A 27,494-nucleotide genomic window follows, 5' to 3' on the forward strand; every position below is an offset into this window, starting at 1 on the left:
AAGGAGTGAGCACCTAAGATGGGGAGCCTGTCTGCCTGTCTTCTCCACTGTATAATGGTAACTGTACAGTTCCAAACTGGTCACATGACAGTGGTCATTACAAAGTAAAAAGCAGTTAAAAAAAAAGTGGGTAAGAAAAATCATCACCTTTCTGGAGCTACTGGTGCCTGAGAACACGCCATATTGCACCGCGAGCTTCAGGAGTATGACGAGTAATACTAGAGTTAGCGCCTCTGGGGGTCTCTACTCCCCCCGCACCCCTGCAAAGACCTGAGTGGTGCCAGCACATTGGTGGCTCCCAAGAAACACTCACTGACGAACAGAATCTTGCAAAGGGCTACTGGGTGAGCACTAATGCTTTTCACTAATGATTCCAATTGTTTTATTCCATTTGGGTTTTGTTTTCAATTTTTTTTTTAATTTTTATTTATTTTCGAGATAGAGAAAGAGCATGAACGGGGGAGGGTCAGAGAGAGGGAGACACAGAATCTGAAGCAAGCCCCAGGTTCTGAGCTGTCAGCACAGAGCCTGACGCGGGGCTCAAACTCATGAACTCGAGATCGTGACCTAAGCCAAAGTCGGATGCTCAACTGACCGAGCCACCCAGGCGCCCCTCCATTTGTATTTTCTGAGAAGCGGGGGAGCTTTACACATTTATTTTGGATTTCAACTGATAGTAATATGCTTATTCATTTGATATTTGCTAAAAAGATGACCCGTCATTCTGGTCAATGAAAGATGAGATGCCCAATTAATCCACACTGGTGACATTTAGGATTCTACCTTTTAGAGCTTAACAAGCTAGCTGCAAGACTACTGAGAAACTACTTCACTGATACTAAAAAGCCCATTTTTTGACAATTATGTTTGGGCCGTGAGGAAAAAGTGTGGACATCTTTCCCTACAACCTTATTTCTGAAGTTTTATAGACAACTTTTCACAAAGACTTCCCGCTCTGCTCTCAACTAGACATTCACTTACATTTTTTGGAGCCAAAGCTATCATCCCCAGTCCTGGGCACACTTGTCACTTTCACGCCATGCGCCTTTTGGCCTTACGATGATACTAAGGTGGCAGTTATGTTTATCGTTATCTACTGCAGGGCAGATAGTCCAGAAGGGAGGAACCCTCCTCTCGCTTGCTGTTTTGACCTTAGCCAAAACCCTGAGGCTCGTGCGAACTTTGTAAACATGAGATGGATTCTGCCAGGACAGTGATTCCGCACGCTGCCACGGATGTCCACACTGCACCCGCTGGGGGATTCTCACAGCACAAACCTCAGCCTCTATCTCAAGCCTACCACCAAAACACGTTTCAGCAATGTTGTGGACTTCCTATACTTGAGAGCTGCATACTCTTTTGTAAACACATTCCTAATATATTTCACGTATTAGTTTCTGTTGTGACAAAAATCTTTACTGGCTTGTATTTAAAAAAAAAATTTTTTTTTAACGCTTATTTATTTTTGAGACAGAGAGAGACAGAGCATGAACAGGGGAGGGTCAGAGAGAGAGGGAGACACAGAATCCGAAGCAGGCTCCGGGCTCCGAGCCGTCAGCCCAGAGCCCGACGTGGGGCTCGAACTCACAGACCGCGAGATCATGACCTGAGCCGAAGTTAGACGCTCAACCGACTGAGCCACCCAGGCGCCCCTATTGGCTTGTATTTTTTAATGGAAAATTCTAGGAACCTGAGAACTTTTAAAATTACTGTATGTTTATTTTATGTGATTTCAACTTACTAAACTTTTGTTCAATTCTTAGAATTTTTCAATTAAATATTAGACCTGAAGCCTGTCTACCAAAGAGGCAATTTTTGAAGAGATTCTATCAGCATTTTCTTAAAGAGTTATTATTAGATAGAAAAATATTTTCTACGTTAGACACTGTTTAAAGTACACATGTATTTTTAAGCCTAATGGTTCTTTAAAAAATTTTTTTAAACATGTATTTATTTTTGAGAGACAGAGAAAGACAGAGCACGAGAGAGGGAGGGGCAGAGAGAGGTGGAGACACAGAATCTGAAGCAGGCTCCAGGCTCTGAACTGTCAGCACAGAGCCCGACACGGGGCTCGAACTCATGCACCGTGAACTGCGAGATTATGACCTGAGCCGAAGTCAGATGCTTAGCTGACTGAGCCATCCAGGCGCCCCCAAGCCTAATGTTTTTTTTTTTTTTTTAATTTTTTTTTTTTTTAACGTTTATTTATTTTTGAGACAGAGAGAGACAGAGCGTGAACGGGGGAGGGTCAGAGAGAGAGGGAGACAGAATCGGAAGCAGGCTCCAGGCTCTGAGCCATCAGCCCAGAGCCTGACGCGGGGCTCGAACTCACGGACCGCGAGATCGTGACCTGAGCCGAAGTCGGACGCTTAACCGACTGAGCCACCCAGGCACCCCAAGCCTAATGTTTTAGATGTACTTTTGTAGGTAGTACAATAACTGTTTCGAGGTGGCAATGCAATTTTGTACCTTTCCGGGGGGGTGAGGCTCAAACTAGAATCAACTATAAAGTTTTCAGTCATCAAATATTGTATGTCATCTTTGCTTTTGCACTAGAAATTTGGATTTTTGAAAGGAATTTTTTTATTTTTTAATGTTTATTTATATTTGAGAGAGAGAGAAGGAGAGAGAGAGACAGTGAGTGAGCAGGGGAGGGGCAGAGAAAGACAGTGACAGAATCTGAAGCAGGCTCCAGGGTCTCAGCTGTCAGCACAGAGCTGGATGTGGGGCTTGAACCCACAAACTATGAGATCATGACCTGAGCCGAAGTCGGATGCTCAACTGACTGAGCCACCCAGGGGCCCCATTTTTTAAAAGAATTCTTAAAGAGTTTATAGTATGAGGTGCCTGGGTGGCTCAGCTGGTTGAGCCTCTGACTCTGGATTTTGGCTCAGGTAATGATCCCAGGGTCGTGGGATTGAGCCTTATGTCAGGGTCCATGCTGAGTGTGGAGCCTGCTTAAGATTCTCTCTCTCCCTCTGCCCCTCTCCCCACTTGCACATTCTCTCTCTCTAAAAAAACAAAAACTTTTTTTTAGGGGCACCTGGGTGGCTCAGTCGGTTGAGCGTCCGACTTCGACTCAGGTCACGATCTCACTGTTCGTGAGTTCGAGCCCCGTGTTGGGCTCTGTGCTGACGGCTCAGAGCCTGGAGCCTGCTTCGGATTCTGTGTCTCCCTCTCTCTCTGCCCCTCCCCCTGCTCATGCACCAGCATTACATGTGCACCCACATGCTCTCTCTTTCTCAAAATAAATTTAAAAATAGGCATATATATACATACACATGTATCTTACAAAGTACCCCCCAGCAGCAGCATCACCCCACTCTCCCTTCCCGAAGTAAATACTTTTAAGTTTGGTTGCCTTTCTTCCAGATTGTTTTCTGTACATCCAACTACTTGTTCAGATTTTTGTCTCTATATTAAATAGGCTCAAATTAGAACGCTACTTTTTTCACATAACACAACTTGAAGATCTTTCTAGGTCATGACATGAGAACTTCCCTCATTCTTTCGAATGGCTGCTTCATATCCCACAGTACAGAGGTGCTGGCACAATATACTTAACCAGTTCCCACTGGTTGGATTGCTTTCAAAGCCCTCACTATTAAGTAAAGGTGCAACAAACATCCTCGTATGTGGATTCAGAGGCCAGACTGCTCAGTTCAAGCCTTGGCTCTGGCATTACTTGCTGGCAACCTTCAGCAAGTTACCCTTAGTTGCCTCAATTGTACAGTGGGGATGAGAACAATAGCAATGTACCTCCTGAGACTGTTCCAGTACAGGCAAAGCGCTTACAACACGGCCTGACACAGAGTTAAATGTTCAATAATGCCAGCTTTTCGTATCTTTGTGCCTGGATGCAAATGTTTACTTGGGCCAGATTCATACAGGTGAAACTGCATATTTAAAAGTCTGTCACTGGGGCGCCCAGCTGGCTCCGTCGGTGGAGCGTGCAACTCTTGACCTCAGGGTCATGAGTTTGAGCCCCACACTGGGTGTAGAGATTACTTAAAAAATAAGCAGGAGGGGCACCTGGGTGGCTCAGTCAGTTAAGCATCTGACTTGGCCTCAGGTCATGATCTCACGGTTCATGGGGTTGAGCCCCACGTCGGGCTCTGTGCTGACAGCTCGGAGCCTGGAGCCTGCTTCGGATTCTGTGTCTCCCTCTCTGCCCCTCCCCTGCTCATGCTCTGTCTTTCTCTGTCTCAAAAATAAATAAAAACAAAAAAATAAAATAAAAAAAAATAAAAGTTCGGTGTCTAAAATACGAAAATAAATGGAATGAGGAGGTAGGTTGGTAGTCAGGAGAGGAAAGGATGGGCTGCCGAGAGATTCCGGCATACGTGCTCTTGGGCAGGTCACTGAAGACAAGAGAGCAGGACCGTGATGTCTACGGCTGCTCTAACTCCCTTCCCAGGTGGACGGACGATGGGGTCAGACTCCACCAAGACTGAGCACCTCCTGAGCTCGCCATCGTCCACGAAGCTGTCCGTCCTTTCTTCCAGCCTTCCCAGTCTTCATTTATCTTACCTGCTTTTCTTTCTGCCTTTCCAACTGGCAGTGCTACTGAGGCGGGCAGTAGATGGGTAGGCTGCTGACCTACTCTGCCTGCACTCTTACCCCCGATGCCCTTCGTTAGACACCTCGGGGGCCAAGTCCCCACAGTGCTGGCTCTTTGTAACCAGGAGTGAGCTTTTGAAAGCTTTTTTGTGATACATGCTTCTAGACAAAGGCATTTTGTTTCTGTTTGACAAATTGGAACTTTTATTAACTTTTTTCCCTCAAGTGATAGTTTAATAAAAAAAATCTATTTTCCTGGAATAAAAAATGTCAAGGGAAAAAAGTAAAACCTACACATGGTACAACAGAGTAAATTAGAAATGAGATTATCAGACAACGCTGCAGCAATAAAACTGGCTCATTTTCAATTTTTTTTTTTTCAAGTTTATTTGGAGAGAGACAGAGAGCAAGTGGGGGAGGGGCAGAAAGAGAGGGAGACAGAGGATCCAAAGCGGGGTCTGTGCTGACAGGAGAGATACCGATGCGGGGCTCAAACTCATGAACCGTGAGATCATGACCTGAGCTGAAGTCAGACACTTAACCCACTGAGCCACCCACGTACCCCATCTTTTTTTTTTTTTTTTTTTTTTTTAGAGAGAGAGTGCACAAGCAGGGGAGAGCAGCAGAGGGAGGGAGGAAGAGAATGAATCTTAAGCAGCTGAGTGTGGAGTCTTACATGGGGCTCGATCCCACGACCCTGGGAACACGATCTGAGCCAAAATCAAGAGTCAGAAGCTCAACCGACCGAGACACCCAAGTGCCCCCCAGTTTTAATTCTATTCAGGCTTGCTTACCATATAATCAGAACACGATATGCATATGTTGACAGAAATAATAAACACATGACCTTTTGGAAAAACATCTATGTTCAATGTTAACTGAACTTGAAAGAATAATATACCCAAAGACGTTTAATTATGACTTACATTTTTTAGAAACATTTTTCCTGATTATAAAATTAATGCATGTATAGAAGATATTTGCAAAATTATTTCAAAAATTACAAAATGGAAAATTAGAACCATCCAGAATCAACTCAACTATTTTTAACTCTCTGAAGTATAATTTTTCCCCCCCTTTGGAGTTTTACATAATAGAATCATACTATAAATATCTCAATTTTTTTCTATTGATAGGTTATAAACATTATCTCACATCTGCGATTTACCTTTAAAATCTACTTAAGTCAACAGAACTCTCATACATTAATAACAAATCACATTGTCTCATTTTACATTCCTTTCTGGTTTTAAGTTTAGATGATAAGATAAAGAGGGATTTCCGAATCAGACTAAGCAAGAAATAGAACATACCTTTCTCCGATCTTTAAGAATCCTGTCCAAACTCTCTTCATTAACTTTGCTTGCATAGTCATAAAAACTGTTTTTTTTTAAAGAGAAAATATATTTTATTAAAACTGTGTAGTATTTTGACATGAATACGCTTAGCCTCGTGCGACTATGGGTCACTGAATCCCAAAAGTTGGTAATAGAGATGGAACTGCTTGTCTTCAACAGATATACAGAGAAATCTATCTCAATGCTTTACTGATGATAGAAGGTATCTTTTGCATCAAAGAATACTCAAGAGACTGATGAAATTGTATTACTTCCACACGTGGGAGGTACTGATAGCAAGTAATTATGAAACGTGTGGTTTCCTTGTTTCTAAGTATCAATTACTTGGGGGGGGAGGGGGACACAAGAGCTCCTTTTCTGAGAAATGCAGAAGGGAGACGGACATCTGTTAAATGTTTGGCTGATTTCTCGTGTTATTTCATTTCATTCTTGCCTCAATACTGGTGAGTAGGTAGGTATTAGCACAGCCCAACGTGTTCCGAGTTCTATTCCCATTTTTGTAGATAGAGAGACTCAGGGTAAGCGATTTGCCTCCAACCGTAGAGCTGGCAGATGGAAGAACTGAGATTTGAAGCCAGGTCCGACCCTCAAGTAGGAGCAGGCCAGGCACGATGATGCGTGGGCCTTTCCACCACTGGCTTTGCTTTCAGGAATGCCGTCCCTCCGCCTTCCTCCCACCACCACAAGCCCAGGCCTTATAAAGCAGTGAGAAGTTCAAGAAAGAGTAAAAACAGGGGCGCTTGGGTGGGTCAGTCGGTTAAGTGGCTGGCCCGCTCAGGTCATGATCTTGTGGTTCACAGGTTCGAGCCCCACCTGAGCGGTCTGTGCTGACAGCTCAGAGACCGGAGCCTGCTTCATGGATTCTGTCTCCCTCTCTCTCTGCCCCTCCCCCACTCGTACTCTGTCTTTCTGTCTCTCTGTCTCTCTCTCTCTCTCAAAAATAAATAAAACATTTTAAAAATTTAAAAAAAAAAAAAAAGAGTAAAAACAAAAACAAAGCCACGGAACTGGAAGTCAGGAGAAACCAGCTCCTGCCATGCTGCTTCTCACTTTATGATCTCGGGTGAGTCACTTAACCCATGTGGTCTCCATTTCCCTTTCCGGACACAGGGAGTAGACATAGATTTCTAAGGTTTCTTTCAGCTCCAAGAATTATAGGTCTATGATTTAAACTTAAATCCTGGGGTGCCTGGCTGGCTCAGTTGGAGGAGTGTGAGTCTGTTGTTCTCACCCACGTCGGGTGTAGACTACATAAAATAAATAAATAAATAACATTTTAAAGCAAACTTAAGTTAAATCCTTGTTCTGGTACAATCTTACTGACAGCATTTTAAGGAACTCCTCAGAAAGGCTAGCAGAGCTTTGCAGAATCAGGGCCAAATCGGATACTTTCATGGACCAAACACAGGGAATGTGAGGGCCAGGGCCTGAATCACGTCGTGTGCTCTGAGATTCTCCTCAGATGAATTGCTTGTCTTGCTTCCCACTCCTCTTCCAATTACGTGTAAATCTAAAAGTGATGAGGTTTTTGGCTGCTTTCAGGCTTTGTCCACAGGTAGCCATCTTGCATGAGGGCATGCCTCTGAAATACTCAATGGGTAGGTGTGTGTGTGTGGTGGGGGGCAGAGGGAGGGGTCCCCAGGAGTTCTTGGGTGCAAGGGGCTGGGTGTTTGGGCCAGCTGAGAACGAGACAGGGGTCAGGGTGAGAGCGGGGGACCTACAGCAAGAACGGCTAGGCACGAGGGGTGGGCAGGTGTTAGAGAAGGGAGCGCTGATCGAGAACGCTGAATTGCACTAGCGTGGGCAATTTACTCTTTATACAGAAGGGAGGTACTGGCTTCTGGGAAGGTAGAACACACCCTCAGGGGTGGGGGTTAAGAAACACTGAGTTGGAGCCATCACGGCAACCATCGGGTGGAGGGGTCTGGGGCTGAGAGAGCAGGCAGAGGCCCGATGGGAGTCTGGGGAGAAGCGTGGTGCATAGAGGACACTGGTACTCTTCTCTCTTGCCCTCCACCCCTGTCATTTGCTCCCTCCCTTCTGAACGGTGCCCTCCCATTTCTTCCTTTCTGTCCTTTAGTTGGTCTTAGTATGCAACCGGTGTATATTAACTTATATACACACAAAATGGAAGGTTCCATGTTTCCTTTCCTTTCCTCATAAAGTTGAACACTGAACATTTTTTATTCTTCTTAAAAACACCCCTTAAATTATTTTATCCATATGTGATCCTTAACTTCCTGCTCTGGGGCCGAACAGTCCTTGGGAGGGTGCCGGAGCAGGCTTTCATTGTAAACCACTGAGGCCAAGATTTATACCATCCCTCCCCTTTCCCTAACCTAACACAGTGCCCCAAACACATAGGTGTTTGTTCACAAACAAGTGAATTTGGATGCCCTCAGTTTTACGTGTGACTTTATAGTCACAATCAGCTACAGACATAAATTCATTAGTTTTTTTTTTTTAATTCCAGTTCTTTTTTTTTTTTTTTAATTTATTTTTGAGAGAGAGACACATATGCAGAGAGAGGGAGAGAGAGAATCCCAAGCAGGCTCCATGCTGTCATCGCAGAGCCTGATGAGGAGCTCAGTCTCTCAAACTGTGAGATCATGACCTGAGCCGAAATCAAGAGTTGGGTGCTTCACCAACTGAGCCACCCGGGCGCCCCGAAATTCACTAGTTTTTATCAATTAATATTTTAATGAGGACTAAAAGTGACAAAGAATGTGGCTTACCTAAAAAGTTTTGAACAAGGCTGATGATTATGGATTTCTGTAATTAGAAAGAAAAAAACACATCTCAGTTAATCTGGTAAGATACAGGCAAGTATCAAATAGCCCAGGATTTTTCTTTGTTTTCTTAACTAAAATCTTGAATAAAAAGACAGCTTTCCTCTCCCTAGTAGGTACTAGTGAAGGCAGTGTGCCTTCTTAACACTTCAACTCAGGGACACATTCTCAGTACAAAGTCAACTGGAGAACAAGTTCTGTTTCCATCTGTCCACATACGAGAAGCACACATCTGAAAGCTTTTATTCAGAACACGCAGCTATTGTGTGCCCTCATTCAATCTCACCTAGTTAAACAAAGCATAAGAGGAAAAAGTAACAACTGACTGGAAGCATTTAATCAAAGTGTATGAGCACAGTGAGGACAGCTTGGGGAGAGGAGGGCCTAACCACCCCACCATCAATAACCCACTAATGGGCTCAGGACAACTTGGGCCAGGTGTTTTGAGGGGGAAGGGAGGAGGAGACTCTGGAGGCCTGTTAACCCTTTCAAAGACGGTCAGCACCAAGGGAAACAGTCATTTAGAAGGCAGATCCTAATGGCTTCTGGAACTATTGCTGGGATTAACCAGAGTGAACAATTTCTTCAAGCTCATCAGGGGGCTTGGGGTCTGGGTTGCTTTACAAGACCGTGAGACTAATTAACCATTCAATTCTATTAATAACATTCTTCTGGACAGAGGCTAATCACCTGTTGTTTAAAAAGCCACAGGCACAGAGTTCCAGGCTACAATTTTAACGCAATTAAAATGAAACCATGACCCTGGAGGACATGGGACTGTGTCCATTAGCTTCTGTCCTAATGTTAACGCTGCCAGAACATGCGCACGAATGCAGTTCCCCCACTGGGAAGATGAGTTCGTCGCCTCGCGTAGCTGTTGACGAAGTGGTGCAAATAAGAAACCTTCATCTAGAAATTGTTCTCTTTCATCACCGAGCATAATACATTACACCATCTTACGTTATTTCAGATACTATTGGTAAAGCAATTAGAACGTGGAACATTTGTAGCAAAAACTTTAAAAAGAGTTCAGGAGAAAGAGAAAAAACTCACCTTCTACTTTAAAGGGTATTTTCAGAAACCCCCTCGAGTCAGTTCTGAACCCCAAATACACATTGTTGTCATCAACTGCCCAGCAGACTTGTCATGGTTTACAACTGGGATTAGAAGCACACTAAAGATTATGTCCTAGATATCGTGTGGCATTTGCTAAAGGAAGCTGAATCTTTCTCTTAGAAGATTTTTTGCAAGGCCTAAGCGCTCCATGGAGAAGACTAGGTGAAAGCCTGAAACGTGATAAAGCCGCAGATGACCCGGAAGCTGGCTGGCACGCTGGCTGATAGGTAGGCCTCTGAAAACAGGCAGAAGCAGGGCAGCCTCGCTTGCGGTCCCAGAGTCTGCCGTGCCTCTAAGCTCATCCGTGTGGTCAAGACTCCTCTTTACACGTGCAGGGCGTCTCTTCACTCATTTCCTTAGAAGTTCGCTACCCCCGGACCTTCGGCTGTTCCTGCCAATCAATCGTCCTACTCTCTGCTTCTCCTTCTGGGGGTGACTCAGTTCCACTACTCCCAACCTTTCCAGTAACTGCAGTGGCATCACTTCATTAACCAAGGAAGCCCTTGGGTGGTGGTCTGCTCCCTCCCCTTCCTAGAACAAAGGGTGGACAGCTCTATTTAAAGTGAGTTAGCACAGGGGCGCCTGGGTGGCTCGGCCGGTTGGGTGTCCGAGTTCGGTTCAGGTCATGATCTTGCAGTCGGTGAGTTCGAGCCCCGTGTCAGGCTCTGTGCTGACAGCTCAACGCCTGGAGCCTGCTTCGGATTCTGTGTCTCCCTCTCTCTCTGCCCCTCCCCCACTCATGCTGTGTGTGTGTGTGTGTGTGTGTGTGTGTGTGTGTGTGTCTCTCCCAAAAATAAAGATTTTAAAGCGAATTAGCACAGCCTTTAAAATTAATATGTAATCAACACAAAACATGACACTTCGTGTTCTGAACGTAGCATTCTTTATGAAGTCCTTATTATAGAGGGAAAGATAAAGGGATCTGTACGTGGATTCAGACATGTGCAGCAAATACCAACTTTGGTCACTTCATTTTATTTAGAACATCTCGTTCTGGAGGTTAAGCTGTGCCAGGAAGTTTCTTTACACCACTGGTCTGAAACACTACTCTTGGCACTTCAGCTAACGTTTGCCCTTCCCACCCAGATTTTCCAGAGTCCCCGGTTTATATTTCTAACATGTATTCATTTTTAAAAGAAAACTATTCCAATGATAACAATACTTTTAAGATAATACCAGCAAACGCTTTGCCCACAAGATCCATAATCTGTTTCAAACAATGAAATGAATACAGCTAATAAGCTAAACGTTGTACAGCAAAAGATGGTTGTCATGGTGCTGTATTAACTGGGACACTCTATCAATCGGTACTTCTCCGTATTTACAATACCATGGAAACGTACTTACTGCGAGAACCCGAAGGCTTATAAAGCAGATACACCGCATTAAACTGTAGAATTGGAATTATTTTCCCATTCTATTTCTTTAAAAATAAATAAATAGCCAGAATATTCATCAGAAATGCTGCTTTGGTGGGCACGCCAGGTAAGAGAGCTCTTTCTTGCATGGTTTGCTGTCAGTTAACTCTGGCATTTTAACCTTCAAATACCAAATTCGTTTTTGAAAATCCAAGTGCAAACAATAAAACTGCACACATGTCCAATGAAACCAAAGTCTCTATCGCAGAATTTTAAAGCGTTAAGCAAAACAAAAACAAAATCTCAGTGAAAGAAGGGCTACATCCCGTATATCAAGTCTTTATAATAAGTCATTATTGGGGCACCTGGGTGGCTCCGTCGGTTAAGCGTCTGGCTTTGGCTCAGCTCATTATCTCACAGTTTGTGGGTTTGAGCCCTGCGTCAGGCTCTGTGCTGACAGCTTGGAGCCTGGAGCCTGCTTGGGATTCTGTGTCTCCCTCTCTCTCTGCCCCTCCCGCTTGCATTCTGTCTCTGTCTCTCAAAAATGAATAAGCGTTAAAAAAAAAAAAAAAAATTTCTAGTAAGTCATTGTTGTGGGGAGTAGGTTTTATAGGTTTGGTCCTTTAGGAAATTAACTATTTCTTGTCCCCGCCCCCACAATCCTAACCCCCCCCCCCCAACCCCCCTCCTCCAGTCCTCATCCCGGCCTCCCAACCCATGTACTAGAAGGCTTTCAGAACAGGCTTGAAATTGCTGATGTGGCCCCAACATAACCTAACCTTCCAGCAAGATTTCAAACCAGCAACCGGTCCCCTTCACACATTCTGTATTTTAATTGTGTAGAAACAGGCCAAATTCCCTGTATATTTTATGCACTCCTTGCTCTGGGTTCCCCTGAATGCACTGCCCACTAGCCCTGAGTTCACCTCCTTCATGTCACCATTACTGATTTTCCCGACTAGCAGGTTTTCCTTTTCCACTTAGGGGCTCGTCTCTGTTCCTTTCTTACAGTACCCATCTTGTGCTTTGTCTGGTATCTCTGCTTACTTGTCTTCTCCTCCCCACACTCCTGGCAGCAAGCGATGCATCTGGATATCCCCCTCGCTGTGTGGCACATGCCTCACACGCAATAGTCAACAGATGTTGGCCGCAGAAGTGAAATGTCCCCTGCTGGGTTCTGAGCATCAGGACATGCTGTTTGGTGACATGCTTGAGGTGCAGTTTGATCCCTAGTTATCAAAAAGGGGCTTGGGGCGCCTGGGTGGCTCAGTCGGTTGAGTGACCGACTTTGGCTCGGGTCATGATCTCATGGTTTGTGAGCTTGAGCCCCACGTCGGGCTCTGTGCTGACAGCTCGGAGCCTGGAGCCCGCTTCTGATTCTGTGTCCCCCTCTCTCTCTCTCTCTGCCCCTCCCCCACTCATGCTCTGTCTCTGTCTCAGAAATAAATAAACATTAAAAAAATTTTTTAAAAAAGGGGGGCTGATGCAAAGAGGGTGGGCGCATCTATAAATGCTCTTCAACTTCCTCAGCAATCGCCCCCAAATCGACTGGGTTGTTCTTCAGAAAGCTGTTTCGAGGGGCACCTGGGTGGTTCAGTCGGATAAGCGTCCAACTTTGGCTCAGGTCACAATCTCACTGTTCATGAGTTCAAGCCCCGCGTTGGGCTCTGTGCTGACAGCTCGGACCTGGAGCCTGTTCCGGATTCTCTGTTTCCCTCTCTCTCTGCCTCTGCCTGCTCGTCTCTCAAATATAAACATTTTAAAAGTTTTAAAAAAAAAAAAGAAAAGAAAGAAAGCTGCTTCCATTCAGCAAACTGCTCGTGTAAACAAGTGTGAACATTGTTGCCAGATCCTTCCAGGAAGCACCAGCCCAACAGAGCCATTGGTTCCAGTAGGCGGGGAGGCTGACAATGGGGAATAGCCCGAGCCGCAAACTTGGGATTCGCTGTGGTTTCAAAGAGACAATCAAGCGAAATAGCACACAGCACTTCAGTAAAAGACCAGTTAGTAAGAGACAGCTTTGCAAGGCTTCCTACACATAGAGTCACACGCTGCGAGTCCACACTGACTTATAAAACATTCCCTACCGGTTATCGGTGCAAGTGATTTGCGTTGTGATTTTAATGGTCTTCCCTGTGCCTTTAATCTTTCAGATTAAAATCGGGAAAGGGCCAAAGAACGAAACAAACAGCACTGATACAGAAAAAGTATCTCTAAGCTCAGTGATAAACTCACTTACCGATTACTTGCAGAAATTCTGTGTTGCTGATTTGTGAGTCACTGATGCTAAAGGTTTCCTCTTGTCTTACCTCTCCCAGCAGAAATCCTTCCTAAAAGTAATAAGAGAAAATAGTCGCAGACTAAAAATAAAGATGATTTTTTACTGGAATTAAAAGGAACGGAGGGCATTATAATTTTATAACAATTTTTAACAATAATCCAAAAAGCTTGCCAAAGAAACTACTCTTCTATAAACCCACAAGGAAGACTAAAGCAATCTGAGATATATCGATTAACTGGATTGTTTGAAAAAAGGATTCCATACACGATGAAATACTTTAATCCCTTAAGAAAAAAAAAAAAACTGCTTTTTTTTTGAAACAAAAATAAGTAGAGTGAATTCATTTCTTAAATCCTACTGAGTGTAATAACCAATATCAAAAAAGCTCAGGAAGCAGAAATATTCCAAGGTTGTTTTCTGGAAACAGCATACAATTTATTTCACTGTTTTAAAAGCACTGTTAATGATAAAAGGATAAAGAAGTTTAACATAAAGCACAACGAATTGCTCTTGTACGGGCTGTGGGAAATGAGGATTTCAGCAAATAAATTTATCATTCGCACGAATATTTTTCCTTAATAAACACGGAGGTTTGTTTCTTTACACCTTGGGAGAACGGTAAATCCTGGGTCACTCGGCACATAACCTACTGTGTACTTGCTGCCATGCTCAGCACAGGCACAGTTGGAGAACATTCACTGGCTGTCACAGTAACTTTCCTAAGAGGGTGAACTAATAGGCTGTTCTGCAATCGCCCTTCCGGGAGAGCCATGTGCTTACTCCTTCCTCCATTTTGCTTTTTTTTTTTTTTTTAAAGTATATTTATTTTGTGAGAGAGAGAGAGAGGGAGGATGTATGGGAGGGGCAGAAAGGGTGCGGGGAGAGAGAGAGAATCCCTAACAGGCTCCGCACTGTTAGCATGGAGCCGACATGGGGCTTGAACTCACCAAACATGAGATCACGACCTGAGCCGAAATCGAGAGTTGGACACTTAACCGACTGAGCCACCCAGGCGCCCCGGTCCGTTTGGCTCTTTACTCAGATGGCACCTTATTAGATGGCCAATGTAATGGAAACAGGGACTGTCACACACTCTGTCTCCTGTCCCCTGCATTCTTTTTCTTCTCAGTCTTCTCACTATCCGCCATAGTACATCCTTGTATTAACAAAGAAATGCCTACACCTACTAAAATGTAAGCTCCATGAGAGCAGGGACTCTGTGTTTGCTCACTGCTATATCTCAGCACCCAGCACAGTGCCCAGCCTAACACATTGGAGGTGCTCAATAAATACTGGTTGAGGATATTTGTTGAAACAATGCCCCCCCCCTTTTCAAATGTTTTATGTATTTATTTAGAGAGAGAGCAGGGGAGGGGCAGAAAGAGAAAGAGAGCACGGGGTAGAGAGAGAGAGACAGAGGATCTGACACGGGCTCTGAGCTGATAGCAAAGAGCCCGATGTGGGGTTCGAACCCACGAACCATGAGATAATGACCTGAGCTGAAGTCAGACGCTTAACCGACTGAGCCACCCAGGTGCTCCAAAACAATGCCCTTGTACTACATACCTTTCTATTCTAGGCTAACCCTTCAAGTCAATTAAAGGAATTTCCTAGTTTAAAAATATTCCCAGTTGAGGGGAGCCTGGATGGCTCAACCAGTTGAGCATCTGATTCTGGATTTCAGCTCAGATCATGCATGATCTCATGATTTGTGGGTTCGAACCCTGCGTTGGGCTGTGGGCTGACAGCACGGAACCTGCTTGGGATTCTATCTCCCCTCTCTGCCCTTCCCCACCACTCACTCTCTCTCTCTCCCTCTCAAAAATAAACATTAAAAAATATATATTTCCAGTTGGAATCTGTGGAGGTGAGGAGGGAGAGATAGATGCTTTACAGCATAGTTTTTGTGTTGAATTAGGGGAGTGTCCTAAAATCCCAAATCATCATGTACAGGGTATTTCTCAAACTTAAGTAATATACAGATCCCCTCTAAAAAATTTTCTCTCAAGCACCTGGGTGGCTCAGTGGGTTGAGCATCCGATTCTTGATTTTGGCTCAGGTCATGATCTCATAGTTCGTGGGACAGAGCACCGCATGGCTCTCTGCACTGACAGTGAGGAGCCTGCTTGGGATTCTCTCTCTCCCTCTCTCTCTCTGCCCCCCTCCCACAATGGATGCATGCACATGTGCTCTCACTCAAAATAAATTAAAACATTAAAAAAATTTTTTCTCTCAAACCTAAAGGAGTGTTCATGACTACTAGTTTGAGAAACAGTGACTTTTATTCCATATAAGTCTTTCAGTTATGAGCTCTCGCTACAAAAGAGAAGCTCTTTGTAACAAATTAATAAAAATTAAAATGAAGAAAAGTTTAAATTTCTATAGAACTTCACACTTAAGAATGTATCTACAGATCCTTAGTGTTCCACAGTCTAGGACTGCCAGATTTAGAAAATAAAAATACAGGCTACTCAGTTAAGTGTGAATTTCAGATAAACAATGAACAATTTTTTATGTAATATTTAGGATATACTGACACTAAAAAATTACTTCCCATTTATCTGAAATTCACATGTAATTGAGTACCCTGTATTTTACCTGGAAACTCTATCATAGTCCTCAGATTGAAAAAGTCAACAGTGACATCAAGACATTCCAAAGCCAAGTATAAAATGAATGTTTATTATCTACTGGTCAGGATTATCTGAGCCACTGTTACTTTATAGCGGAAGGAGGCAAACTGTGGTATGTGGGTTCAATCTAGCTTCATGCCTGTTAGCGTACAGCTGACAAGTTAAGAATAGGTTCTACTTTTGGGGCGCCTGGGTGGCGCAGTCGGTTAAGCGTCCGACTTCAGCCGGGTCACGATCTCGCGGTCCGTGGGTTCGAGCCCCGCGTCAGGCTCTAGGCTGATGGCTCAGAGCCTGGAGCCTGTTTCCGATTCTGTGTCTCCCTCTCTCTCTGCCCCTCCCCCGTTCATGCTCTGTCTCTCTCTGTCCCAAAAATAAATAAACGTTGAAAAAAAAATTAAAAAAAGAAAGAATAGGTTCTACTTTTAAATGGTTGAAAAAAATAAAAAATAGGAATAGTTCATGATGTGAAAATTGTATGAAATTCAAATTTCAGAGTCCATAACTAAAGTTTTATTGGAAACATTCACCCTAATTTATTTATTGTCTTTGGCTGCTGTCTTCATCCAACAGCAGAATTGAGTAGTTGCTACAGAGACTGGCTCACAAAACCTAAAACATTTACTATTTGGCCCTTTACGGAAAATGCTTGCTCACCTCAGCTCTACAGAATGAGTGATTTTAAACTAATTTATTTCCTGGACAAAACAAGAATGCGCTACAAAAGCAAGTTTTTGATTCCTCAACTTTAAAATGTATAAAATCGAAATTAAAGTAGTCTGCATATATAATCGTGGCAAGGTTAACATAAACAGCTATGGCCATGTGAAATAAAGTTGCAAACTATTTGGAGACATACTTCCATATCATGGCAAAGACTTCCACAAAGTCTAGCACCATGTCTGGCAAAGCACAGATATAAAGGAATATTTCTCTAATTAAATTAATAACAATCTAAGTAACATGGCCATGTCACTGCTGTTTGTAGAACATCTATCCAAGAGGTAACTTATTCTTAACAATAGTCTTGCCTTCTGCAAAAACTGTGATATTACTAGGTAGTCCAAGAACTACAGATGTTAAGAAGCATTGTTGAAACCATATTTTATACTTCTAAGGACATCAGGAGTATCACAAACCACCTATATATGGAACTTCATTACATTATCAAATAGCTGCCTATAGTATCACAGGCCTTAGTGTCCAGAGACGTGAGCTAACTCTGGAAACACCCATGTGTATTCCTATCTCCACTATCAACATCAAAGAGATGAAAAGTACAATAATTTCATGATACCCAACTTACTAACAGAATCACCTCTCTGTGTGATCAGTTTTTACTAATGGAGGCTAAGATTGCAGACATGAAACCAAACCCAGTTCCTTATTCTGCAGTGTATCATTTTGCTTTGTAATGACAACCACAACCCCCCCCCCACACTTATTAAATAAATTTGAATAATTCACTATTGACATCTTTTCAAATAACCCCTCAATTTGGTGGACAGATTACATATGTAAAGATAAAAGTTACCTAGTTTCACAAAGAAACTTCCATCCAGGCGAATGACATTAAAAAGACAATTCGCGAAATAAAGACATTGAAGCAGACAAGCTTTGCTCTCTGGGAGCTCCGAAGCCTATGCATTTCCGATCACTCATACGTAGGCCTGTCATTTCCCTATTTCGCTGCGACGAGCGCCGTGGTTTTAGAACATTCGCCAAGGAACTAAATATGCAACTTCAAGGCAAACAGACCCTACACCTAAACACTCCTGTTTACATTCTCCATTTTCCATCGAGGCGAAGAAAACACACGAACGTATCTAACGAGTATGAATAGTGACAGCCATGGTTTCTTTCCCTCGTCGCACCCCACAACAACCTGTGAGACCGGCGGGCGGGGCAGGGTGCCTCGGTTCCCAGACTAAAGCTCGGTCTCTCCGCTCTCTGCCGACCCCGGGAGCCCCTCGCAAGTCTAGAAGCCTCTCAGGGAGGGGCAGGAGCTCGGTTTCCACTAAGCGACTCCAGACACTGCTGGCTGCCAACCGAGACAGCTTTGCTAAAAACAAGACGGCTGTCCTGAGAGGGCCAGGAGGTGGCAGGCACCGAATGAGGGGGCCCATCCCAGGGGCGAAGGAGCCCAGGGTAGCAGGAGCTCGCCGGGGGCGGGAGCCGCCCGGGTCACCTGCCCCTCGGGCCAGCCCGGGAGCCCAGGGGGTGAGCCGCGAGCGGTTCCAGCTTGGCCGCAGGCGCCGGCCCGGGACGGAGGCTGGAGGCTCCAGCGGCCGCGGCGGGGGGCCCGGCACCTACGTGGTCAGCGTTGCTGTTGGCGCTGTGGAAACACACAGCGCTGAAGGTGTAGCCCGAAATGGAAGCCGCCATGATGGAAATCTCCAACTCCCCCATCATGCCCCGCGGAGGGCACGCAGCCTTCCGGCCGGCCCCGCCCCTTGGCATCCTGGGAAATGAAGTTTTTGGTGGGTGAGGCCAAGGGGCCGGAGCGCCCGCAGAGACGCAGATTTGCCCTATTGGAACCCAACCCCCGCGAAGTGTCCTCCGTCTCGGGCCCTGCACATCTCAGATACCGCCTCTTCTGCATAGCCCTCGAGAGTTCCCCAAATCATTTTTTCTCTTTGCAAATGAAACTAATAAAATCCAACTCAAGAATGAAAGGAGGGAGATGATTCAAGCAAGTGCGCGGTTTGCGTTTGACATAGAAAGAAAATGCTGTTATTTCCATTTTCGTAGGACCACTCTGGCTGCGGCGTGGAGGCTATAATGTGGCAGAGGGGGAAGGGTGGTACTGTAATCCGCAGGAGGGAGGTGACTTTGGGGGTGGTTGGAAGTGAAATGGTGGTAGCAGTGAAGGTGGTAAGGGATTGGATTCTGTAACAAAAGGACACGAATTTAACGAAAAATCATGGAAAGAAGATTGGAACAACAAATTAAAAAAAAAAACAGCAAAAATTAAATCTCGCAAAGTTAGGTAAAGAAGCTCAGGAATCACCATTTTTCTCTTTGTCCGATCTTTCAGGTTCGAAACTGGACTTCTGATCTCCCACAAGTCTCCTTGTACCACGCTCTCCAAAAGTTCAGGAGAAGGACTGTTTTCTGACTGTTGCACAGGCCCAAAACCTTGGAATCATGGTTGACCTCCCCCACCTTTGATCAGTCAGCACAGTCTTAAAAATATATCGAGAATCCTACAACTCACCACCAGCACACCTATCACCTATCATGGTGGTCTAAATCATCAATTCTTTCCTGGGTCCTTATAACAGTCTCTGACTCAAGAGCCCTGAACTGGGGGCAATTTTACCCCTCAGGGGACATTTGGCAGTGTCTGGAGGCATTTTTGGATGTCACAACTTGGCGGAGGGTGCCGCTGGTAATAGTGGTTAGAGGGCAGCCAAATATCCTACAATGCATAGGACCCCCACCTCCCCCACGGGATGAGGTTGAGAAACCCTGGGTTCCATCTTGTCCTCAACACCTTCCCTGCCAAATCTAATCTCAACACAGCAACTAAATTGGTCATGCTAAAACTTAAAATTTAGGGGCGCCTGAGTGGCTCAGTCGGTGAAGCGTCCGACCTCAGCTCAGGTCATGATCTCACGGTTCATCGGTTCGAGTCCTACATTGGGCTCTGCGCTGACAGCTCAGAGCCTGGAGCCAGCTTCAGATTCTGTGTCTCCCTCCCTCTCTCTCTGCCCTCCCCTGCTCACACTCTGTGTGTGTCTCTCTCTTTATGTTTAAATAAACATAAAAAAAAAATTTTTTTAATTTAAAGCATGTTGCTTCTTGGTCTAAACCTAAACCTTGTAATGACTTGGTTCCTGTCACTCATCTGACTTCCTTTCTTGCTCCTGCCCCCTTTGTTCACTCGGCTTCGGCCACACTAGTCTTTCTGCTTCCTTCCTGGGTATCTCTATCTCATCCTACCTCAGGGCCTTTGCACTTGCTGTTCCCTTTGCCTAGAGTGCTCTTCTCACAGATAGTTGCAAGGTTTACTCCTTTATCTCTGCTCTAGATGCTCTGATGTGTGACCCATATCCACCCTTGCAGGACTTACTATTCTACCATACCCAGCTTCTTCCCCAGCTGGGGAAATTGTCAGCTTTCTCATGGACTTGCCTTCAGTATAGTGTCATTGCCTGAGATCATTCCTCATTTTCTGGGTGACCCACATTCAATGCCTCATCAATATAGATGGATAAAGGCTCACCTCCTTCCTTCCAACCTGGGGTAATCCCAAAGGGTCATCCCAGCTCCAGAGTGCCCTGTAGGGGAAAGAGGTGTTAGCTGAGGTGCTGTTGTAATGGTACCCCAGTCCACCAACTTCCTCCATCCAGCTCTGTTTCTTTCCCTTCCCCAGTAGGCGGTGATCCTGAGAGCACTCCCTAGTAATCGTCTTTCGTGTTCATCTCAGTCTTAGCCTCTGCTTCCCTGGGGATATAACGTATGACAACCTGTTGCAGATTTTCACTTAGGGCCACCTGGTCAGAGAATCCTTCTCTTATCAACCTAACCAGACTGCAGCCCCAGCCTGACCTTCTCAATATTCCTTCCCTGCTTTCCCTTCCCCTTTCCTACTCATCACCATCTAACATCTTCCCTATTTTATTCATTTCTCAGCATATTGTCTTTGTCTCTCCGCTGGCACATTCTGAACTGCATGCGGACAGGGATTCATCTTTGATTTGCTTACTGCTGTAGTCCAGCATTTGGATAATGTCTGGCATGTAGATATTACCCAGCACGTGACTGCATGCCCCCCCCCCAATGACTGTTGAGTGAAAGTTGCATAAAAAGTGGGAGGGTCCCACAGAAAATGGTTGTATTTTATCAGCAGGTGCTAGAGGGGAACGGAGACCAAAGAAGCTAGTAAAAGGAATAAGTTCATTACTAACAAGGTGCCCTGGGTGGTGCCCCCGAGGAAAAGATTTGAGACGCAGGAGAAGATGAGAGAGGAAAGAGCCAGATGGAGCAACAGCATTTTGGGGGAGAAGGAGAAAGAGAAAGAGAAAGGGAGATGAGTAGCTGCAGTGAGATTCTGAAACTTGGGGAAAGATGAGAATAAGGAATTTTTAGAATGTAGTGTTGCGTATCGTATGACGGAATTCCTCTTGACTGCCTTCTTAGGAAAACCTTCAGCAAAACTTCTACAGTGATCGAACACACCCATGTAGCGATTGCGAGGCAGGTTTTAGAGTGGACCGCTTGGGTTCCGGTGTCAGGTGAGCACTCACTGTGTGATCCGGAGCAACTTCTCTGCACCTTGGTTTGCTCTTGTGTAAAATGAGGTACCTGCCTGCTGTGGCAATCTTAAGGAGTGAATGAGATAGCATATTGGATGTTTCACCCAGTCCTTGGCACACAATGACAGCCTGCTGACTGTTAGCCATCACTTCCATTGTCATGAAGTAGTTTAGAAGATAAAAGAAATCTATAGGCTCTGATAAGAAAAGACCTCCCAGTATATCACCACAATATTCTTTTTTTTTTCAAGTTTGATTCATTTTGAGAGAGAGACAGAGAAGCAGAACCAGCTGGAAAGGGGCAGAGAGAGAGAGAGAAAGAGAGAGAGATTCCCAAGCAGGCTCCATGCTGTTAGCGCAGAGCCCGATGCAGGGCTTGATCCCACGAATCGTGAGATCATGACCTGAGTCAAGATCAAAATCAGATGCTTGACTGACTGAGCCACCCAGGCACCCCTATCACTACAATATTGGTTTTTTTTTTAATATTTATTTATTTTTGAGAGAAAGAGAATGAGTGGGGGAGAAGCAGACAGAGACACACACACAGAATCTGAAACAGGCTCCAGACTCTGAGCAGTGGGCACAGAGCCTGACACGGGGCTCGAACTCTTAATGGTGAGATCGTGACCTGAGCCGAAGTCGATGCTTAACCGACTGAGCCACCCAGGTGCCCCTCACCACAATACTCTTAAGTGAAAATGCAACTGGCAAACAATGCAAATGGTAAGATTCCATTTCTATATATTTATCAAAAAAACAAAACCCATGCATTTCAGCAGGTGCCTGTATGCAGGCAAACGCCACACTCTGCTATGATGGATCTGAAAGAGGAAACAAGAAAGTCCATTTCACTATGCCCTCTAGGTAGTCGAAGAAACTGAGACTTAAAAGGTTTAAATCAAGTGACTTGCCCAAGGTCACACCTGGTATAGACTAAGTCGAGACTGAAGTTCAGGATGGCTTGACTCCGTAGTCCGTGATCAGGCAAGAAAATGCAAAGGAAAGGGATGAGTGGTATCAGGCATGGAAGGAGAGAAAACCTGGCTGAGTCCTGGAGGCCTCTGTGGAGGAAGAGAGGGGAACAGAGGGGAGCAGAGGATAGCTGGGACCAGGGAAGGGGCCTGGAGCTGAGCGGCTCGAGGGAGGTCTACTCGAAAGGGGTTGCAGTGGCCCCAGTGAGCTGTGAGCCCGAGTGGCCCAAAGGAAGGCAGAGCAGTGGCGACAGGCTGGAAAAAATGGCCCTGAGCCCAGGCCAGGGGAGGCCAGGAGGAGCCGTGTGCGGAGGGTGAGGGAAGAACAAAACAAGGATGACGCTCTGCTTTGGCTGGTCAGGGGCCACGCGAATGGAGAACACAGGGAAGAGAGGGTTTGGAGGTACTGGGGTTGGGGGAGGAAGCAGTGCAAGGAAGTTTGGGTTTTCGACAGGTTGACAGGTTGAGTTGAACATAACAAGGGACGTCTAGGCAGCTGCAGGAAAAGCCCGGAGCTGGGGGTAGAGGATGAACTTGGAAGTCACTAACAGTAAGAACAATAGCTAACATTTACTGAACGCTCACTGTCTGTCAGGCTCTGTTCTGAGCGCGTCACTTGCACGGTCTATTATGTAATCTTCCTAACAATGTTCTGAAATAGGTCCATTTTGAACTCCATTTATAACCGAAGAACTTGAGCTAGCATTTAATGAGAATTTGCCGTGTGTCAGGCATGTAGGATGTCACAGGAATTACCTTATTTACTTATTTTAAAGTTTATTTCCTTTTGGGGTGCCTGGGTGGCTCCGTCGGCTGAGCGTCCGACTTTGACTCTGGTCATGGTCTTGCGGTTTGTGAGTTCGAGCCCCGTGTCAGGCTCTGGGCTGACAGCTCGGAGTCTGGAGCCTGCTTCGGATTCTGTGTCTCCCTCTCTCCCTGCCCCTCCTCTGCTCATGGTCCGTCTCTCTCTCTCTGTCAAAAATAAATAAACATTAAAAAAAATTACTTCAGTGGGGCGCCTGGGTGGCGCAGTCGGTTAAGCGTCCGACTTCAGCCAGGTCACGATCTCGCGGTCCGGGAGTTCGAGCCCCGCGTCAGGCTCTGGGCTGATGGCTCAGAGCCTGGAGCCTGTTTCCCATTCTGTGTCTCCCTCTCTCTCTGCCCCTCCCCCGTTCATGCTCTGTCTCTCTCTGTCCCAAAAATAAATAAACGTTGAAAAAAAAAAATTAAAAAAAAAAAAATTAAAGTTTATTTCTTTTGAGAGAGAGAGAGAGAGAGAGAGAGCTAGTGGGGAAGGGGAAGAGAGAGGGGAGACAGAGGATCTTTGCTGACAGCAGAGAGCCCGATGTGGGGCTCAAACTCTTAAACGGCAGATCATGATCTAACCTGAAGTTGGACACTTGACCAACTGAGGCCACCCAGGCGCCTCTATCTACTTTTTTAAGCTTTATTTATTTATTTTGAGAGAGAGAGAGAGAGAGAGAGAGAGAGAGAGAGAGAGAGAATCCCAAGCAGGCTCCACACTGTCAGTGCAGAGCCAAATGTGGGGCTCGAACTCACAAGCCATGAAATCATGACCTGAGCTGAAAGCAAGAGTCAGACGCTTAACTGACTGAGCCACCCAGGCACCCCAGGAATTACCTCATTTAATGCCACGGGCCCTATTATTATTATTATTATTATTATTATTATTATTATATGAGGATGGGCAAACTGAGGCCCCGAGAAGTTAAAGAACTTGCCTACAGTCACACATGATAGGGTCAGGGCTCAAAACCTGAGTCCAACTCCAGAGCTGCTTGCCTACCTCCCTTTTTAAAAGGCTCACTCAAGGGGTCCCCGGGTGACTCAGTCGGTTAATGTCTGACTTTGGCTCAGGTCATGATCTTGCGGTTCGTGAGTTCCAGCCCGGCGTCGGGCTCTGTGCTGACACCTCAGAGCCTGGAGCCCGCTTCGAATTCTGTGTCTCCCTCTCTCTCTGCCCCTCCCCTGCCCACGCTGTGCCTCTCTCTCCTTCAAAATTAAATAAACATTAAGTAAAAATGTTTAAAAAGCTCACTTAAGAGCAGGTGGTGCTGGGAAAACAAGGAGGGGTTTTCAAGAAGGGTGTCCTAAGCGGTGTTGACCACTACAGAGGAGCGAAGAAGGTAAAGCTTGGAACTTGACCCTTGGTTTGCCAATTAGGAAGTGTTTGAGAACTCTTAAAAGCACAGTTTCAGAGAAGTTGGAGGTAAGCAGGGTTCCAGGCTGCAGTGATCGGCAGCATTAGAGGGAGACGAGGCAACCCAGAGTACTCAAAGAGCCTCCCCCTGCCTATGTAACGGGCACCTGGTGAGAGACACTGTGTTCCTTGGCACATTCCACCTTCTCCCTGGTGATGGGCAGCTCCACTCGGATTGGGCTTCTCTACCCTCCACTGAGAATCCCGTTGCCCCGGGTGATCAGAGGTGGTGCCCCACACAGCCGTCAGGACTAAACAGCCAGAATAATCCTGGAGCCACAGAAGGAACTCTGTGTAAACAGAGGGTTTTTCCAGGGTTCCATACCAACAACTGTTTATAGCATTCATCACACACAGCAAAAACATCTTAAGTGTTGGCAAGACACCAGATTGAAGACGGCCTTATCTTTCAAGGATCCCTCGTAATTAGAACCTAAAACTTTTTGAGACTTAGTCATATTCAAGCTTGCTTTCTCTAGCATCTAGAGTCTACAAAAGATCAAAACAACCATTTGCCCAGGGCAGCACTAAATGGCCGTGGCATTTGGTGGTTTTATTGCACTGTAATAAGGTTACTTACGTTCTTCCTAGAGTTCTTTAATCACTACACACATGGATCCCCATTTGTGTTTTACTGTAGTCTATCGCCAGCAGTTGCTTGAAGATCTTGGAACATCTTGTATCGGAGGAGATGCACTTTGGTCCTAATTGGGGTTTCTGTGAACTGGAGAGGCAACTGTTGATGCTGTTTACCTCTAGGGACTTATTGGACTTCTGTCTGCTGAGTCAACAGAAACGTAGCCTAGGAAACATTCCATCTGGTTGGAAGGCAGCCTTATTAGAAGCCTTCGAGAGCCTGGCCTACCTAGGACATTCGACTGTCAGTAGTTCATGGCTGCTACAGAAAACACCCCCAGACCTTTGGCCCACAAGATTTCTCACATTATACTGCAGAAATCCCAATGGTAGTCAGACCAAGAGGCGGATGGATCTCAGGTTCATTGGTTGGGAGCAACCTGGTGTAACGAGTCCCTATTTCCGGCGTGGTGCAGGTGAGGAGGTTGAGACACACAAAGGTTAGGAGTCTCAGACAAGATCAGGTGCCTGGCTCGGGGCACAGCGAAGACAGGCATCCATGCATCTTGACTCCCTTGCACCTTCTTCCACAACACTCCAATCCGACCCTCGTTTTTGGAATATTTTTGTTCGGGGGGGGGGGTGTCATAAGGCATTCATTTCTCTGGGCATAAATTCCCGTGTCCACCAGTGATATCAAGTCCCAAGAGGGCAGAATGCTATTTTTAAGGCAGAATCCCAGCTACAAATTAAATTAGCTTTCTGACTAGGAAGCCAAATAATGCAGTGGACTGTCCACCCACTTTCCACATCTGACCACGATGTGGATGCATGAGGTGATTTGTGCCTTTGCAGTGAGCAATGTTGGCCTCACCTATTTAGTGGGGTTTTCCCACTGGCAGCCTTTTTCCAAAATGCAATACCTTGAATAGTCCTGTTTAAAACAAACAAACAAACAAAAAAAACCAAAAACAGCTGAGTAACTTTAAATATCTAATTGCCTTTATTCAATGATTCATGAATCAGGCAACATCCCATGTAGCAAGTAGAAGGGAGCTCGGAGTTGTACAAAATGGAACGTTTTTACAGGCCGAAGGTGGGACTAGTAAATTAAGAATGGATTATTTCAACCTCTCAAACTAATGTAACATTGACTGTCAACTATACTTCAATAAAATAATAATAATTTAAAAAGTGCATTATTTCAGGCAAGGTCACCTTCCCTCAAGGGAAGGCAGGGGGTCTTATCAGGTGGATTACCTCACTAGTGCCCACCAGAAAATTCCAGACTGATTGGTTTAAAATTCCCCTCCTGGGAGGGGTGCCTGGCTGGCTCAGTCGGAAGAGCAGGCCACTCTTGATCTCTGGGTTGTTTGAGCCCCACTTTGGGTCTAGAGGTTACTCAAAAATAAAATCTTAAAAAAAAAAAAAAAAATTCCACTCTAGGAGAGGCTGAAGCTGCAGTTAAGTTGGGTTAGTTAAGCGTCGGTGAAGGTTAGCAAAACCGACTCCACTTTGGATGTTTCTTTTTCACAGTCCCTTGCAAACAGCAGTCCCCAAATGTGGTGGCGCTTAGGCGGGCACTTCAGAAAGGGGGTGCATCTGACTCTGGCTGGAGGGGGCAGAGAGGGAGGCGAGGCCCAGTCTCTCCACGCCTGGTCGTGGGAACCCGCACCCAAGACCAGAACCGAACTGAAGAAGCCGAGCCGGGAGCAGTAGAGTGGGTGGCCTCCCGCCGCCTAGAGGCGCCGTCCACAAGTCCGCTCTGTCCGTGCTTCGTCTCTATGGCGGCCCCCACGGCCCTCTGGGTCGCGGAGCGGGATGAACTCTGGCGCGGGCGGCGGCAGCGGCGGCGGCTGCGCTGGGGCCGCGGCGCGGTCCCGAGGGGGCAGTCCCGGAGGGGATGGCTTTGCCCCGTCGGCGCTGGGGACTCGAGAGCAGTGAGTGTGGCGTACCGCGGGGGAGCGTGAGCGGCACCGCCAGGGCTGGGCCCCGGGAAAGGGACCGGGAGGGATATGGGGCCCCGGAAGATGGGGAGGACCTTGGGGGCGTGGCGCGTGGAAGGTAAGGCGGGGGGATTGATGGGCTGGAATCCCGAGGGGCCACCCTGTAGGTGGTTAAGGGGCATTTCAAGGGGTCATTGTGTAAAGGGATCGTGGGTGCGGAATGCTCTCCGAAGCTTTCGGGGAGGCCTCGTAAGGGTCTCGAACCCGAGGGGCAGGCTTGGGAAAAGAGCGAGGAGGCGGGGTCGACGGTAGTGGGGATAGGGAAGGGTAAGGGGGGCACGGTTAAGGCTTAGGGGATGGGGTAGGGATGTCGGAGCTGGAAAGGGTGGGAGTGAAGGGTGACCGGAGGAGAGAGCGAGGAGAT

General features: G+C 46.0%; 2 protein-coding genes across 5 annotated transcripts in view; one reads left to right on the forward strand and one right to left on the reverse strand.

The window, feature by feature from the left end:
• The window catches only part of ABRAXAS2 (abraxas 2, BRISC complex subunit), a 31,158-nt gene extending 12,654 nt beyond the window's left edge, over positions 1 to 18,504 (reverse strand). Inside the window, 4 exon segments of the mRNA XM_030334511.1 lie at positions 5,874 to 5,940; positions 8,654 to 8,690; positions 13,421 to 13,511; positions 18,406 to 18,504. Of these exon segments, the coding sequence (XP_030190371.1) occupies positions 5,874 to 5,940; positions 8,654 to 8,690; positions 13,421 to 13,511; positions 18,406 to 18,504 (294 nt within the window).
• Positions 18,505 to 26,924: 8,420 nt separating this feature from the next.
• The window catches only part of EEF1AKMT2 (EEF1A lysine methyltransferase 2), a 70,470-nt gene continuing 69,900 nt past the window's right edge, over positions 26,925 to 27,494 (forward strand). For all 4 annotated transcript variants that reach the window (XR_003972776.1, XM_030334174.1, XM_030334173.1 and 1 more), the window contains exon 1: positions 26,925 to 27,064. Coding sequence is in view for 3 of the 4 variants with exons in the window: in XM_030334174.1 (XP_030190034.1) it covers positions 26,946 to 27,064 (119 nt within the window). In the remaining variant the exon portion in view is untranslated. The remainder of the gene's footprint in view (positions 27,065 to 27,494) is intronic.

This window comes from Lynx canadensis, chromosome D2 (assembly GCF_007474595.2).
Source record: "Lynx canadensis isolate LIC74 chromosome D2, mLynCan4.pri.v2, whole genome shotgun sequence".
Classification (NCBI taxonomy): Eukaryota; Metazoa; Chordata; class Mammalia; order Carnivora; family Felidae; genus Lynx; species Lynx canadensis.